This window comes from Manacus vitellinus, unplaced genomic scaffold, assembly GCF_001715985.3.
Source record: "Manacus vitellinus isolate BGI_N305 unplaced genomic scaffold, ASM171598v3 scaffold_2_pilon, whole genome shotgun sequence".
NCBI lineage: Eukaryota > Metazoa > Chordata > Aves > Passeriformes > Pipridae > Manacus > Manacus vitellinus.
Window position 1 is genome coordinate 46,433,832 of NW_021940208.1, and position 16,617 is coordinate 46,450,448.

Below are 16,617 nucleotides of genomic sequence, written 5' to 3' on the forward strand. Positions count from 1 at the left end.
GCCACTCGGGGTTATAAACACAGGCTTGAAACCGCGAGCCGTACCAGACACCTTTTTCGCTGAGGAAGAACACACGGGACGCGAAAGGATTTAACAGAGCCTCGCTCACCTGGAAGGCCGCCGCGGTCCATCATTGGCTTGCTTTCGTTCGCCCCGGCGCCTCAATTGGCTGCCCCGCTCCCTCCAGCACTCACGCGCGCCGGCTTCCGGCCGGCACCTGACGGGCGCTGAAGAGTGCGACTTCCCACCCGCTCGCCGCACGCGCGCCGCGCTCATTGGCGGCGGGGTCCGGCGCTGCTTGCGCCCGCCCATTGGCCGTTGGGGCGGCCGGCTGTGCCCCGATTGGGCCCGGCGGGCGGGGCGGGGCGCGCCCGCGGGAAGGGCCGAGCGGTGTGGTTTGGGCCTGCGGCAGTTGCCGGCGGAGCGGGATCGGCTATCGGGAGCTGCTGCTTCCGCCGCTGCACGTCGCAGCGCGTCCCGGGGAACGGCGCTCGCGCCTTCGCGCCCCCCGCCCTCCCCCGCGGGGAGCGGGGCGCGGTGATGGCTGCCTCCGGGCGGGATGCGGCGCGCCGCGCTTGGGCTGAGTGGGGCGAGCCGCGCCACCGGCAAGGGACCATCTGCCGTCCGGGAGGAGCCGGGCGCCCCTCGGCTGCGGGATCCGAGGGGGCGGCCCGCCCCGGCAGCGCTTCGGCAGCGCCTGAGCCCACGTCGCGCCGTTCCCCGCGCCCGCCATGGAACGAGCGTCCAACAGGTGGCTTGCTGCGCCGCTGGCTTGGGCGCTGCTCTTCCTGCTCCTCGCTAACCAGTACGTGTCGCCCGCCTGCCCCCGGCGCCGCTGCCCCCGCCGCGCCCGGCGGCCTCGGCCGCCCGCCGCGGGGGGGCCGGCGGAGCGGGAGGAGGAAGGAGGAGGCGGCGGGCGCTGCCAGGCTTGGCGGCCCAGATTCCCGTTTCGCGAACGGGAGAGCTGCTGGTGCGGTTCGACATGCGGGGCCGCGACGTGATCGTCTTCCTCCACATCCAGAAGACGGGCGGCACCACCTTCGGGCGGCACCTGGTGCGCAACATCCACCTGGAACAGCCCTGTTACTGCCGGGCCGGGCAGAAGAAGTGCGCCTGCCACCGCCCGGGCGGCGACAAGGACACCTGGCTCTTCTCCCGCTTCTCCACCGGCTGGAGCTGCGGGCTGCACGCCGACTGGACCGAGCTCACCAGCTGCGTGCCCGCCGCCATGGAGCGCCGCGGATGCGCCGGTAACCGCACCCTCAGGTCAGTGTCTGATTTCCAGGTGCTCGAAATCGCATCCCGCCTTTCCAAGTGCCCTGGGAAGGTGCCCTGTCAGCGGGTCCCGCTCCCCGGCAGTCGGGCGAGAACTGTCCGCCGCCTTTGTCATTCAGAAGCAAACGGTGGGGAGACGAAGGCTTCTGTTTTGGCGGAGGTTCTAGTTCGGGGTTTGGGTTGTTGCCCTCTCTGTGTGTTACCTGTCGTGCTTTCGCTTCGCCTCAGATCTGTGCGGACTCCACGTAGCGCGCGTGCATCTGCCTGTGGTACAGATCAGCGAAAGAAAAACTCGTTTTCCTGCAAGTTTTTCCTATCTATTTGTCCTTTAGAAAGTTGTTTTAAACAAAACGCTACAGTCTTCTGCAGTAAGGAGAGTGCCTCTGCAGAGTCTGATAGATCTTTGCAGCTGCTGAATCATGTAACTAGGGTAGTTTGAAGTACCCAGAAGCCCTTAAATTCTTCTTTTCCTCGTGTTTCGTGTTGGTAGATAGGCTGGTTATCTGTTTCCCGCGGTGTACTGACCGCTCGCAGTACGGGCAAGCTCAAAGTAAGGAGACCATGTGTGCCAGGCTCTGTGCAGGGAACGCAGTCCTAGCAAAAATCTCACTGTTAGTTCCCTTCGATGATCTAAAGGCACTGAAAACCGGAATTTTGTGTGCATGCTACCTCTCTCCATATTATATTGTTTTTCCTGAGTCTTGTGAAAGGTCTTGTCTGTTTTAAACGTGGAAAAACTTCAGATGGGTGATTCTTCTATATAAGAGATAGCTCTAGGTGATTCAGTAAGTTTTGGTCTTTGTTCTGATTTATTTGCCATTCAGTCAGATTTTTCAGGCTATTATTAGATCCTGTCTTTATTTGTATGATAGATTTTGAACATGTGTATTAAGGAGTTATGAGCTGAATTTGCTCTTAAACCTCTGCACTTTAATAATTGTAACTTCAACATCTATAAAATATTTAGGAAAATATAGGAAAAATACCTTTTTAAAAAGTAAGAATGTACCTTATGTTCTTTCATTTTAGTATCCATCTCGATTTTACAAGTCCACGAACTTTAAATCTTCAGTAGAACAGCTCACACATTGTGTTTTGTATCTTGTAATTTAAATACATGTACAGTCCATGAAATACATGGACACATTTTCACAGGGCTTATTCATTGAGACAGATTATTGTTGTTGAAAAATTTGAAGATTATTTGATGTGACTATCAAAGGCCCTCCCATACCGCAAAGCTAGTCACATTTGGAAAGACTTCAGTCAGGGTAATTTGAATTTATTGTGGATGGTTGTGGACTTGGACTGTACTTGCATAATACTGTTAAGGTAATTCATACAATTTTACGGGAGACAAATTTAGCTGAAGATGTATGTGTTTGTGTGCTAATGGAAGAGAAATGCTGTGAATGCCTTTAAGGACAAAGTAACTTGTTGGTAGCTGTACGGCTTTAAGGAATATTCAGGAAACTTGTAATGTAAACCAGGGAGGGGGGGAGGAAGAGTAATGCTTGTAAAAATGCTTGAAAACACATAATCTGTAACTAAAGTCCACTTCTTTCTTGTGACAAATATTAGTAGATAAACAATTGAGTGCTGAATTTAGTTGCAAAGATTACACACGGGCACTAAAATCAGAGTAGTGGTTTCAATACTATTAAATAAAAACATGACTGTATTAAGTAAATTTAAAAGTTAGAGTTGAACTACACAGCAGGTCATACTAGTTATTCAGGGGATAATTAGTAATTAATTTGATTTAAGAAAGACACGTAGTGATGCTTCGCCACTATAGGTGAATAGTGTTCCCTTAATTTTTTTTGGTTAGTGTTTTTTGTTTAGTTTGTTTAGTTAGTGAATGATTTGGTTAGTGTAGCATTGCGCTTCTTGATTTCTCTTTACTTATGTGAGGAAAGTGCTCTGAATAATAATTTGTTTCATTGTTCTAATACTTGTTTATTCCTATAATATATCCTGTACTAGACAAACGCCTTTACAATTTCCCCTTTGTTTCCTCATTATGATCGTGCAGCTTGAATTCAGCTTTTCAAGGAGCTGTAAAAGGAATCAAATAGCCCTGAAGTATGGATTGTCTTTGCTGTGAATGTCTTTGCTTCTGGTGAAGTTGGAATCAAGCCCAAACTACTTTGCTGTACTATTAGAGGCATGCATCTAAGTCTTTTTTAAATGTCTGAATGGTGAATTGAGGAGACTGTATGCCTAAAATAGGCAAGAAACTGGCATATGAGTCTAACATAAAGCATACTGATTATTTTTAAGTCATTCTTTAAAGCTTCTGAATTTATTTGAGACATTACACTTCCTTGAATAGCTCAACTTTTCTCCTCTCCCTTCCAGCTATGGTGTCAGAAGAGTAGGCTACATTGGTTAAATACCCGAAAATGAATTTTATTTGTGGCTAATGGGACAAATAGTTTTATGAATTTGGTACCAATGTGTTTGATTTTTTTGTGCCATGTATTTCATGAAGTGAAGATGTTAAGTGTATTTTAGAACTTTTTTTGTTTCTCCACATAGGAAGTGTTAGTATATTCTGTTCTTTCAGATCTCTGTATATGTGGTCTGTCTTTTATTACATAGAGGGAATAGGAAATTTATAGTGTATGTGTCCTCATTCTGAAAATTTGTTTCTGAGGTGGCTAGTAATATTATAAGTTAGATTAATTCCTATCTTTTAACACAGGTCTTCAGAAGATTTCATGAGAAAGCTATAATTAGAATTCATGGAGGAAGGGGCTACCTGGTAGGGAAAGGAGGGAGTGGATAATGGTCCTAATGGTCCTGGAAGACATGTGAAGCATAACCTCTCCTCACCCTGGGTCTTTGTCTTTCATGGACAGTGTGTTTAAAGGTGTTTTACTTCTTAAATCTCATTAGGCTTTTGAAGAGAATTTGTCTTAGTTTTTCCTGTTGCTAATGTTGGAGTTTTGAAGTCTCAGGACCCAAATAGGAACTTGGGGCAGAAACTGCTGCTGTGCCTCAAAAATTTGAACTTCTCGAAGCCCATGTGCCGGCGTCGACTTTTTGTGTGACTTAATGGTATGGTGTGACCTGTCCCAGCTTAGGCACTTCAGTATGAAAAGCTGGCTGTTGTCAATGTATTGAATGCTATTGTCAAGTTGTAGAACTATCTTTTTTGTTTAAAAGCAAAGTAATTCTTTTGAATGACATTACTTCAAAAAATTACCAAACCAAACCAAAAACTGTAGACTTTACTTCTTCAAAAATTTGCATATGTTTTCATTTTCAGCATGTTAAATGTTCTGCTGAAATACCTACTTAAGTGTTTACAGGGCCAGGCTATTAGTTTTTCATACTAATGTGTAGCTTTCACTTTTATGAAAGTTGCTATCTGGATAGTGATGATATTGAGAAGGGTATGCAGCTGATGCAGTTTTAAATTAATTTTTTTTAGTGTAGTTTTTAAATCAACATTGCAAATATTTAATATTATCAAAGCAGTGGGACTTTTCCCATGTAGATGCAGTTACATCCATATGGAAGTTCTTGCATCAGGGCATAGTCCATCCCCTCCCTGCCCCTTGCCATTTAACAGAATGGCTGTTAGAGCAGAAAGTAACTTAGACTGGCATGGAATCCTTTTTGGTTTGGGGTTTTTTTTTCTCCCTATTTTTAAAAAACAGTCTATTGTGTATTTGCTTTGCCCTCCCCTCTCTGGAAGTCACTGAAGTTGGTGATTCTTGTGTTCAGCTCAACCTCCGGAACTTGTCTTTCCTTCAGCGGTGCCAAGAAGCTGAGACTGTGGAGCCTTAGCCAGCATTGCTTGAGGAAAGAAAGGGAACAGAAATGTTGTTAAGATGTCTAACCTGGTATACCAGGGAAGAGTTGGTGTCAATTCTGAGTGAGTGACATTAGGCTGCCTCTGTAGACAGTGGGGAGAAACAGAATTATGGAGGCAGTCCTTTGGAGGGTCTAAGACATGTCTGAGACCTGCTGAATTGTCTTCTAGAGGGGCAGTTCTTCCATTCACTGTCAGCAAGGAAAGACTAAAATTGTGAATTGGGACTTGATGTCTAAAACTAGATGAGAAGAGTTCCACATCTAATATTGCAGAGACATTGTCCAAAATGATTGTCTGCCTCTGTTAGGTTACCTGGTAAAACTTGGTGTGTGAGGTAGGGCTTGCTTTGCCTCTCTGATCTATGTATGAGGGATTGAGAGGAGTCCTGATCAAGGCACATTTTCTCCCTTGCTGATGTACCTGCAATATAATTAATAATTATTCATTATTATTTATTACAAGTTTGATTAAACTAGGAAGGCAATCTTTTAAACACTTGAAAGAACACTGCATTGAAAGTGTTGTCTAATTTTCTGATATGAAACAGTGAAATCACTTGAATTGTGTAAACCCCATAAGCTTTATTGTCAATGCAGTTTAGTCTTCAAAACTATTGATTTTCATTAATTTGCTTCCATTATATTCCCCATTTCCTCGTGTCTGTTTAACTTACTGTGTGCTCCATTATTCTGTGGAAGTGTAAATCAACAGTAAACCCATGAGTTACGGAATGAAGAGAGTTGAATAGAAACTGTCAGTAGAATTCCTTTTTCTTCTTATGCAGTCCTTTATTTGACTACTGAGTATTTTTAAACCTCTAGCAATAACAGAGCATAAGATGGACTCTAATCTTTGCAGCTGTGATAACTATGATCATCACAAAAATGTAAGAGTGCTAATTGAAAATTAGGATTAGGCTGAAGGTAGTGGGGAGAAGAGAATAAAATGTCATAAATGTTTAAACTGAAAAAAGCACAAATTCTCTACTTTACCTTAGTATCTTCTAATGAAATGAATGTTGGAGCCAGTAAACTCTATAGAATTTATTTTTATTAATATAAGGAACAACAAGGATTAAACAATTTCCTGTGGTCCTGCTACTGACTGTGGGGATTTTTTCTTCCTTAACTGTCTCCAGTGCTGGATGCTTTAAAAGAATAGTGGTAATCTGCTCGAGGGTTTCATTGTCCTTACAATTGGGAAGTGGTGTTGCTTCCCTCAAGTGCTCAGTGTGAGTCTTGTTAACTTCAATTTTAAACCCTTTGCATCTTCTGTCTTTTGAGAAACTGGGAACAAATCGATCTCCTTTTCTCTTCAGTAGCCTACTCAATACTTTGGTTCTTAGGAAGTCCCCTTTCAACCTTCCCTGCTTAAATAGTAACCAAATTCAGTTCACTCTATATCGTGGGCGATTCTTTGTGTTCCTCCTCTTTGGGTTTGTGTCAGTTGTTTTCTTGAAAAGTGATGCTCTGTTGGGAGTACAGTACCAAGTGGACCAAAAAAGGTTATTTTGCTTATTCTTAAAGTTGTGTTTGTGCCTCTACACTTCACTGATGTTTGCCATTTTGCAACTGCCTGACATTGACTGTCAGCTTGGGATTTAGACATTATTAATTTTCTATAAAGACTACTACGTATATTTCCATTGCCCAATGGATTTCATTCGTCTTCTGTCAATACCTTTAATTTGCAAAATTGATTTAATTTTTTTTGTCCTTCCTAGCTTTTCATCAGTTGGCATATTTAATAAATGTGTTTTGTATTCAGCATCCACACTGTTGATGCAAACATTGAATAGAATGAAATCCCTTGGTAATAAAGTTTTTGTTTAATATATCTCTCAGAATTGCTTTCCAGGGAGTTCTGCCCCTGCCACATGATTTTTTTTTTTTCTAGGCTGTGTTTTTCTGGCTTATGTTACTAATTGGAGATGTTTTCCAAAGTCATAATTATTTTTGAAAAGCATTTAATTTTTCATGTTCCTATTTGAAGTCAATTACTGTATTTTAGAGGGAAATTAGACTGATTTGATCCAAGTTGAGACAGTAACATTGTCTGCTAGTCTTTTCTTCTATGAGTTGAAAGACAACTTCTCTAGAACTTGTGGCAACAACTTGCTACTCTCCTTAACTACTTTTTGCACTGTGTCGCCTGTGAGGTTTCCCTTGCCCAGAGTAGCAGACAAAATGATTGCTATGCACAGAACTTTTCAGCATCAGAATTGTCACAGCTCTGGAAAACTTTTCACCCAAAGATAAATCTTGTCTTCAGACTTTTGAAGCTATTGCAGTAAATGTCACCAGGTTACCTACAAAAATGACTAGAACTCATGTTTGCTGTTAATTGCTAGTAATGTTAAAACAGTGGTCAGCATTGTTTCAATCAGAAATGGATTGTTCTTATTCACTCATCATTGTAATTTACAAGTAACTGTGAAACTGAGTAAGTTTTGAGTCAGAGAGGTGCATGTTATGAAAATGATTACCTGAGCAGCAGTTCTTCTAGTTATTTGGAGGAGAATTTAGTGATTTACCCAAGAAAATTTGGCTGCTTCTGGTATTTCATTCTGGAAAATAGATTGTCTAATAAGATTTTCTTTAAAATGGAGGAGCTATTCTCTTCTTTATGCAGGAGCCAGACAGAGAAATCCTAGGGGAGAAAAAAGAGTGGAAGTGTCAGGAGTATCCCATAAGACTGTACAGTGCTATAAGACATAGCAGCTGTCATAACTTTCTCATGTTATTAAGATGCTTTTTAATTTATGTTAACTAGCTGCCTAATTTAGAATCATTTCCAATCCTCTTGAGTAGGATATTGCTTAAATTCTTACATAGCATTAGGGTATATATCGATTTGAGGTGTGTTACAGTCCGATTAGTGGCTGCAACAAGATTCTTTAAATGGATGCTACGAAGACAAGATTAAGGCACTAAATCCAAATGTTAAAGTCTCAAACAGAAAATGAACTTTATTTTTATCAATAAGTAAGTGATAAAAACAAAGGAAGGGGGGAGGAGAAGGGGGAGAAATAAGGAAAGGGAAAAGCTACAAAATTAAATTACAAAAGGATTGCCACCACTGGTGAGGGAAGAAATCGGGTGCATACAACCTCAGGCAGTCAGCAGGAGGACTGTCGAATGGAGGCAAGTGGTGAGCAGGGTGGATGGGTAGGCGGGACGGCGGCAGGCAGGCGAGATGGGCGAAAGCAGCCGTAGAGGTCAGCAGCCAACACTGGACCCTGAGTTGAACCCGACCAAGCTGAAGGCAAGTGGAAGAGGTGGAACGGAGGCAGGCGAGATGGAGTCAGGCGCAGTGGAGTGAGGAGTGGGGCCAAGACCGGAGCAGACTGGAACACTGGAACCTATTGGACTGGATCTTGAACACCATGTGTCCTGGGCCCAAACAAAACTGAACTCCAGCTGTCTTGGACCCCCCCAAACAAAAGACTACCAACAAAAAACTCTCTACTGGCGATGCTGGGCACAGTCTTAAATACCCCACGGTCGATGCTCATTGGCTGGCTTGCCTCCAGGCTGACTCTTCCACGCTGCTGATTGGTTAGACCATTGGTATCTGGGCAGGCTGGCTCTGCTGAGATGGGAAAATGTAACTTTTCTCTGCTGTAGACTCTCCAGGGGGGCTGGCAAGTAGTCTAAAAATGTCTTCTCAAGACTATGAAGACAGCCCTGCCAGGAGTTTAAGACAGAGTCTGCCATTTTGTTCACCAAACTGGTCAATGTGAAAACAACAACAAGAGTAAGAGATGAAACCATCTCTTACAAGGTGGAATGGGAAAAATTACTGTGTGAGTGGAAAAACATGCTATGTAATGCCATTACACTGATAGAGATGAAATCTGTAGACCCAGCCAATAGCAAAAATAGGGATAAAATTGTAAGCTTACTCATGGGTTATTTTTTTAGAATTCTTTGTGGAGAAGGAATAAATCTCTGCCAGCTCAGCTCTAGTGATCACAGAGAAGCTGAATGGAAAGCATAGAGATCTGGTTGAAATGAGTGATTTCTCCCTTCAGGTGTGTTGACAGTTTTCATGTGTTACTTTCTAAGTCAGCAGGAGTAAAGTATTTCCTCCCAGAGTTTGGTGCAGCCATGAAAGTAAATTGAGCTTATATATAACGTAAGGACTCTGCTGCTGTTAGTGCAGAATGAGACCTGATGAAAGCAAGGGAAAGCCTGTATTCTTTAATATATTTGATATTACATTCAATTTGCTCCCTTTTCTCTGCAAGTATTTATAACCCAAACTTCTAATGCTACATTGGATGTCTTAATGTTCCCAGTTGCCTAAAAGGTAACTTAAAGTCCCTTCAAAGTTCTGTTACTGCTGAATATAGTTTTTCAAACACTGTGTAGGAGGCTGATTGTATGAATTAAGGGTGTAATTTGGACTGTCATTATGATACAATGATTCAACCTTGAAACAACTAGTATTTTAGGAGGAAAAAAATTAGCAACAGAACTGTTTTGGGATTGATGATTGGGGGAGTAAGAGGAAATCACTTCCCCCAACCTGGTTAGTAGCTCCTGCCAACATAACCTGATACTTGATTAGCCGGCTTCACTTCCAAAGGGTTGTTGTTGTCAGTTATTCAATACAGTGTCCACCAGGAACCCCAGATCTGTTTCTGCAGAGCTGTGTCCTAGCCACTCCATGGCCAGTCTGTCTTGTGTGTTCTTACTTTACCTCAGGTGCAAGTTTTTTCTTTTACTTGGAATCATGGAATCATACAATGGTTTGAGTTGCAAGATACATTAAAGATCATCTAGATCCAACCCCTCTGCCATGGGCAGGGACACCTTTCACTAGACCAGGTTCCTCAAAGCCTCACCCAACCTGGCCTCGAACACTTCCAGGGATGGGTGATCCACAACTTTTCTGTCCCACCACTCTCGCAGTAAACCACTTACTATGGTTGATCTTCCTGAGTTTCCCATCAATGTAGTTCTCTTACCTCTTGAAGTTGCTCAAAATAGAAGCACTGTTCTCTGGAGTGTTGATCTCTTTCTCCAGTGTGGGGTTGCCCCTGAACCTGCTGAGACCAGACTCTGGCCCACCATTCAGGTAATTAGTACAGACATTTAAACAGCACTGGCATCACTGCCAGAGTGACACTGCAAGTAATCAGCCACCAGCTGGATTTTGTATAGCATGCCAACACCTATTCCGTGTCTCACCAGTGTGCCTCAAATAAGTATGGCAAAGCCCTTACTGATGTCAGTGCGAACAACATCCACTGCTCCAGGGAAATTTGCTCAATCACCTTTCTGGGAATGAAGATGAGGCTCATCAGCCTGTAGCTCCTTGAATCCTTCTTGAAGGTAAGTGTGTGGTTTGCTTTTTATTTATGGAAAATGGGAAGAAAGATTACAGTGGAGAAGATGCTGCAGAATCAGAAGGTGCTGATGTAGATATTTTAACTGCTCCCTGTTCCTCAATTTAAGATTTCCTTGAGTAGGATCAGAAGCCTTGATTATTAAATAAAGAATATATGCACTGATTTTCTTTCACTGTGAACATTACATTGATTTGTCAAAAGAAACAACTTATTACCAGCAATAACCTTTTTAATGTGCTGTGATACATCCACGACATCCAATGTAAAGTTGGCCTCAAGCATATGTTACAAATATGTTCCTTTGTACATATCTTATAAAACTGAGATGGTATGCTTCTCTGGTGCCAGGAAGGGTCTTATTAAACTGAGTTTGGTAGATAAAATAGAACTAAAAAAGCAATTCAATAAATAAGAGGCAATCATATTTGTCTTTTTAATTATTTTTTATTTCAGCATGTGTTGAGTCAACCATTTCTATTCAAATTATTTTTATCCAGAAAGCTAGCATTTTTATAATTTCCAAATTCATATTGCAGGCAGTGCTCTTCAGAGCTCTTTAATAACATTAGCACTGTAGATAGACGTTAAACTGTTCACAGTTAAATTATAGTGTAAAACTTTGTTGTGTGCTAACATGAGATAACTTCCCAGAGTTTGTAATGAAACAGTGTAACTGCTTTGCCGTTCTTTTTTCTATTTGAAAGTTGAGTTACTGGATTGAACTTTCAATATATCTAAGGTTCTATTGTGCAAGTCTCAAAGCTTCTGTATAAAATCTTCTGTAGGCAAAGACAGAATCCAGAAAAAAAGCAGCAAATATACAGTCAAAGAACTGGTGCTTATTCCTTTACATTTCTTGTAAGTGGACTGTAAATGCTTTAAAATGCTAAGCAGGAAAAATTCAGATGAGATCTCAAATAATTAGTTTGTGTGTGTATATATTTTTTCTTTACTACTAAACATTTTGGTTTTGTGAAGTTTAAAGTCCTCATTTTAAACTTGTGTCACAAGCTTCAGCTCAACTGTGGTAAAGTGGTTATGCCTTTTTGTCAAGCTTTTAAAGCCTGAAAATGCCCATTGAAATGGTTTCCTTCAAATAGAGAATTTAGCTGCCTAAATGAAAGGAGTAACTGAAATTATTTTTCCTAAATGGCCCAGACCCTCTCTAACACATTACCTTCTACAACAAAGTCTCCTGCATCTTTTGTCCAAAGCTGACAGGCCAACGACCATGGAAATCTGTGTTGAGTTTTGCAGCACTGCCTCTGACTTGTGCAGGTTATTTTTTTTCAGGGTATATCTCTTTTCATTTTTATTAAATTACCAGATATCTGACAATAGGATAAAGAATACCATTGTGATATGGGTCAGTACCAGGCTTCTAAATGGCCGCTGGGCCTTGCTACAGAGCAATAGTAAAACTGATGGACTGTATCTGACTAAAGGATTGACTGGGAAGCTTAAGTGTGGCCACACAGAACTATGGCTTTGATTAGGAGAGCAGTGGGGATGATAGAATTTTAAAAGTTCTTGTTTCATGCTCTGCTGCTTGTATTCTAGTCTATTATCAGGTAGTTTCTATGGAAATATTAAATAAACCCAAACAAAATACAAAAAATGAAATGATCTGGGAAGTATTCATAGCAAGAAGGTCATTGTAGTTGCATTGATGTTTTAAACAAAATTGCAAGTTGTGTATCATTTCAGGAAGTAAGCTTGGTATGACTAGAGGATTTTCAATTTGTGCCATATATATGGATAACAGAAGAGCTTAAAAGTATACATGAAAAAAGAAAGGTTTCTTTTTCACAATCACATTTTTTTTCTGTAAAGATGCCTCCTGTTTCTTGTATTATTCAGGTTACATCCTACACTTTTGATTTACCTTCTTGTCAGCCTGATATTACCCACTCTCCCACATTGCTGTCCTAGCTATCTTGCCAGCTCTTTTGCCTTTGTTTTACGTGTTTTTCTAGTGTGACTCACATGGCCTTTGCAGTGTATCTGCTTGCTTTGCATACAGAATGAGCTGGTTAGAGTGGTGCTCATCTCTGCTTGGCATGTTTGGCAGCTGCAGGCTTGAATCATTCAGCTCTTGAGCTTGTCTGCCCTGCTGAAGTTTGAAGGGGCTTTTAGCTGTTTGGCTTTGCAAGAGCTAGCAGAATTGACCTGTTTCATCTATCCTAAATTCTTTGTTTTATTGTTCCTTCTGTTCCTAGTGGTACACAGAAACCAATAAGGAAAAATAATTGCTCTTTTCCCCCTACCTGAAAAGACAGGGGACAGAAAAGATGCATTTCTGTGTAACTGTGTCTCTGTCTGTTCCCTTAAGCTGCTGCTCAGAGGGCTTTTATAATTGCTTCCCTTGGATTTGTGTTCAGTTTCTCCCAGGATAAAGTATTAAATGATTGCAAGTTGTCTCAATAGCATATGCCTCAATCTTTTACTTTTATAATGTCTTGGAGAAGAAAGTATTTGAGATTAGTGTTGACAGAAAAATTTCCTGTTTTACCGTCAGCTGTTGGACAGCAGTACTGAATCCCAGCTCTGCAGTGTGGGCCCCCAGTTTCATCCTGAGGCAAGGAGAACTCGAGTCCTTCCCAGCAGGTGAAGGAAAGTAGATAGGTCCTGGCTTTGTCCCCCTGCCACAGAGGCAAAGGAGGAACGTGGTTAGCGCTTCTGGAACCTGAGGAGGAAAAGTGATGGTTTAATGGGACTGGAAATATATGAAGTAAAGAGGAGAACTTGTGTACAAGTAGAGAGGGAGATACCCCTGGGGTACACAGAAGAAAAAGTGATCTCATCATAGAAGCAATAAGCAAGGAAAACCAAATAGAACATCTGTTTTCATCAAGACACAGGAATGCACATAGCTCTATCAAGCCAATTTTTAGCAGGTGTTTTGGCTCTGCAGTGGCTTGTTCAATTTCACTAGTCAAATTTTAATTTCTTTTAATTTTTTGAGAGCTAGTTTAAAGAAGTTAGCTTTGCTTTCGTGTTATCTTTTAATAGAGATTTGTTTGCTTTCTACTTCTTGAATTCACATTTAGTATCTGAATTCTAATTTTTTTTCTCTGTAATCGTGGGTTAGAAATTAAGACAAATGGCAGCTCATGAAAAACGATAAACACATAATTCTAAGACCTAGAGCCCCATGAGCAATGTGGTGTCTAAATGCGCACAAGCTGACTTGATTATGTGGTTGTTCTCTTCCCCTTCGTTCTCTTTGGGGCCTTTCATTCTCTTCTAGCCTCCTAGTTGTATTACTCCCTGGTCAGCCTGCTGCCTGCATGGTAGTGGCAGTGGCTGCAGCAATGATTGATGTGGGGACCAAATTGCTAGACACAGTTAGTGAGTATTTCATGGAGCAGTCAGTCTGCAAACCTGAAGAGGGAGAAGCAGTTTTGTATGTGGTTCTGGCTGTTGTGTGCAGAATCTGGTTCAAAGTGTTACTGTTGTTCTGTAAAATTTATTTACTTCTCTTAAAGGATTGTCTACCTCTGTCTCTGAAAAAAACTCTTTGAGGGTTTTTTTTTTTTGTTGGAGAAAACAACTTAAAATTATAAAGTGTATTGAAGACAATTTATAAAATTAAAATCCTTGCAAGGTGCATGGAAACTACTTGAAAATACCATAAGGCAGTCTTGGAGAAAATGCAGGCCCTTATTGAAGATAGCAAGTCCAAAAAAGAACTGGTGTGACATAGCTAAACAGCAGGGTAAGAGATGGTTACACAGAGTAGTTTTCACCATTTTTTTAAAAGTTCAAGTTTTGTCTGCAAGAGCAGAATACAAAGGTTCATAAATTCTGGCAGGATGAGGGAAGAATGCAGTACAGCTAAGAAAGAAGTTTGAGGACCAATTTGCAGGAGGTGTAAAATTAATCTTTTTGAAATGTGCTGTGAACAAGAAGCCTGTTAGAGAGTGCATAGGGCTAATAGGTGATCTCTCCTTCTATCCCCTGGAAATAAAGCTCTATCAAAAAAGAAGCTGTTGTTTTACCTCTCATATCTGTGTTCATTTTTAAGCTTTGAAGAAGTTCTGAACTGAAACTTTTCATTATGGAGGATATATTAAAGGATCTCTCTTCAAATTGAAGTGTTGGTAGAAGCAATTATGGAACAAATTTAAAAAAATAGAGGGGGGGAATGGCATAAACTAGATGGTATTTATAGCTGCCATTTGCCAGAACTAGATGGTATTGAAAAGAGCTCAGGAATTCAACCACCAAACTACTAAATGTGGATGTGACCTCCTGCTTAAAACTTGGACGATTTGAAAGTAATTTTTAAAACCCCATACTACTTAGCAATAAGCTTAACATCTGCAGTGGGAAAACTAGGAGAAACTATTAGAGGAAATAGAATTAGTGGATAGTTGCCTACTACAGCACAGTGGAGGTCCATATGGCTTTTACAATAGAAAATCATGCCTGAATTATGTTTAGGATCTGGGAAGGAGTCAAAAAACATGTCTGCAAAGGAAGTTAGGTAATCATAGTCTGTTTCAGATAAAAGCAACAACCATATTTATCTTTGTGTGGTTTTTTTCCAATCTCAAACCTTTTCCTGGTCATAATTTTAGGAAAGGATTCCAAATGAAGAACTAAAAATTTATTCTTAGATCTTATGATATGCCTTTTTTTTGCATCACTTCAGTTGCAGTCTTCTAGATCTGAAATTCTGCTGTGGGAAGAATGTCTTGAACATGAAATTCAGGAGCATTATCTTGTTATTGAAAAACTATTAGAGCGAGCTTGGCCTTTTTCTTCTGTTTTATTCAGAACAGAATAATGACCTTTTCCAACAATATAATGCTCTCAATTACTGTTGATGCTTATGTGATCGTGTTGCAAAGATGTGACTGAAAATTGTGCAGAAGTTCATACTGTAAACTAACTAGCTTTATCTGCTGCTCATGCAGCAATGGTGGTAAGCCAAGGGTCTCAGTGGGGCTTTGCAGTGTGGTGCTTAGACTGGTTGTAAAAAGTGGTTGTTTTCTCTCTGAGCTGTGTTGTTAGCCCTACTGCTGTAACTTTAACTCTTTTCTTGGTATTGTTGGTTGGGTTTTTGTTTTTTCTTGTATTGCTGGTGATGAGGCTTTAATTAGGTGTTTGTATTGTATACTGAAATCAGGATGTTAGACTTGATAGTCCAAAACCCAAATGAAATTCACTCTTAAAAAATTGAACCATAGGATGACACGTCAACAGTTCACACAGTGGTTCCTTTCAAAAAATCACACGCATTCATAAAAAGGAGAAGATTTTGATTACTGGTTGATTTGTTTACTTTCTTGTTTATGTATTCCTCGTGATTTGGAGTAGTGGGTTAGATGTGGAAAAAGGTGGTAAAATTAGTTGGAGGCGTTGATAGTCAGAAATACCTGGGTTAGGAGAAAAACAGTTAAGGATAACAGCATAGGTGGAAATATGGAAAACTTCAAATCAGGAATTCTGATTTTGACATGGGAGTTAAGGATTTCAAAGAAATGGAAGTGGTCAGTATAACTGAAGTTCATTTCATGAACACACTTGAGATGGAGTTTGTTTGAACATACTCGAGATGAAGTTTATGGAGTGGTCGAGAAAGATGTATGAGTAGTTAAATGGATGAATTAATATTTTTTTTTTAATGTAGACTGTGTTTTTTCTCTCTTATTTGGGATGAAAATAAAAGGTTTTATTGGCACCATGAATGAGGAAGCTTACTTCTTGGCTGCAGCAACTTTGCTATATCAATAGCAAGTTCCCTACTCCGTGACAATTTGTAATTGATGTGAGGGAAGGGATACAAATGTAGAATTTAACTGGTATAATATAATTTCATTTTCTCATAGGAACTAGGTCTGACGTTGAGGGTCTACATGGAAGGAAGCTGTGTGCTTCTTCCCTGCAAGATACTTCAAATGCCTCTCAAATATAGGATGAGCTGCCATGACATCACTAACCATGTGATAGAGTGACTTTTTACTCACTAGCTCATAGCAAGTATGCTCTAGGGTTCTGTGTGGCCAGAGCAAGAAGTAGACAGGCAGAGAAAGTTCTTAAAGTTGACAGACTCCTGGTTTTGCTTAAAACCAGAATGTTTAGAGGACCCTTGTTTTAAGCATGGGTGTGGGAGGATTAGTAGAGGGAAAAGAAAGGACGTGGATGTGTTGCA

At 41.0% G+C, this 16,617-nt stretch overlaps 1 protein-coding gene across 1 annotated transcript in view; it reads left to right on the plus strand.

Moving 5' to 3' along the window:
* The first annotated feature begins 731 nt into the window (after positions 1-731).
* HS6ST3 (heparan sulfate 6-O-sulfotransferase 3) overlaps positions 732-16,617 on the plus strand; it is a 281,868-nt gene continuing 265,982 nt past the window's right edge. Inside the window, 2 exon segments of the mRNA XM_018070978.2 lie at positions 732-966; positions 969-1,266. Of these exon segments, the coding sequence (XP_017926467.2) occupies positions 732-966; positions 969-1,266 (533 nt within the window).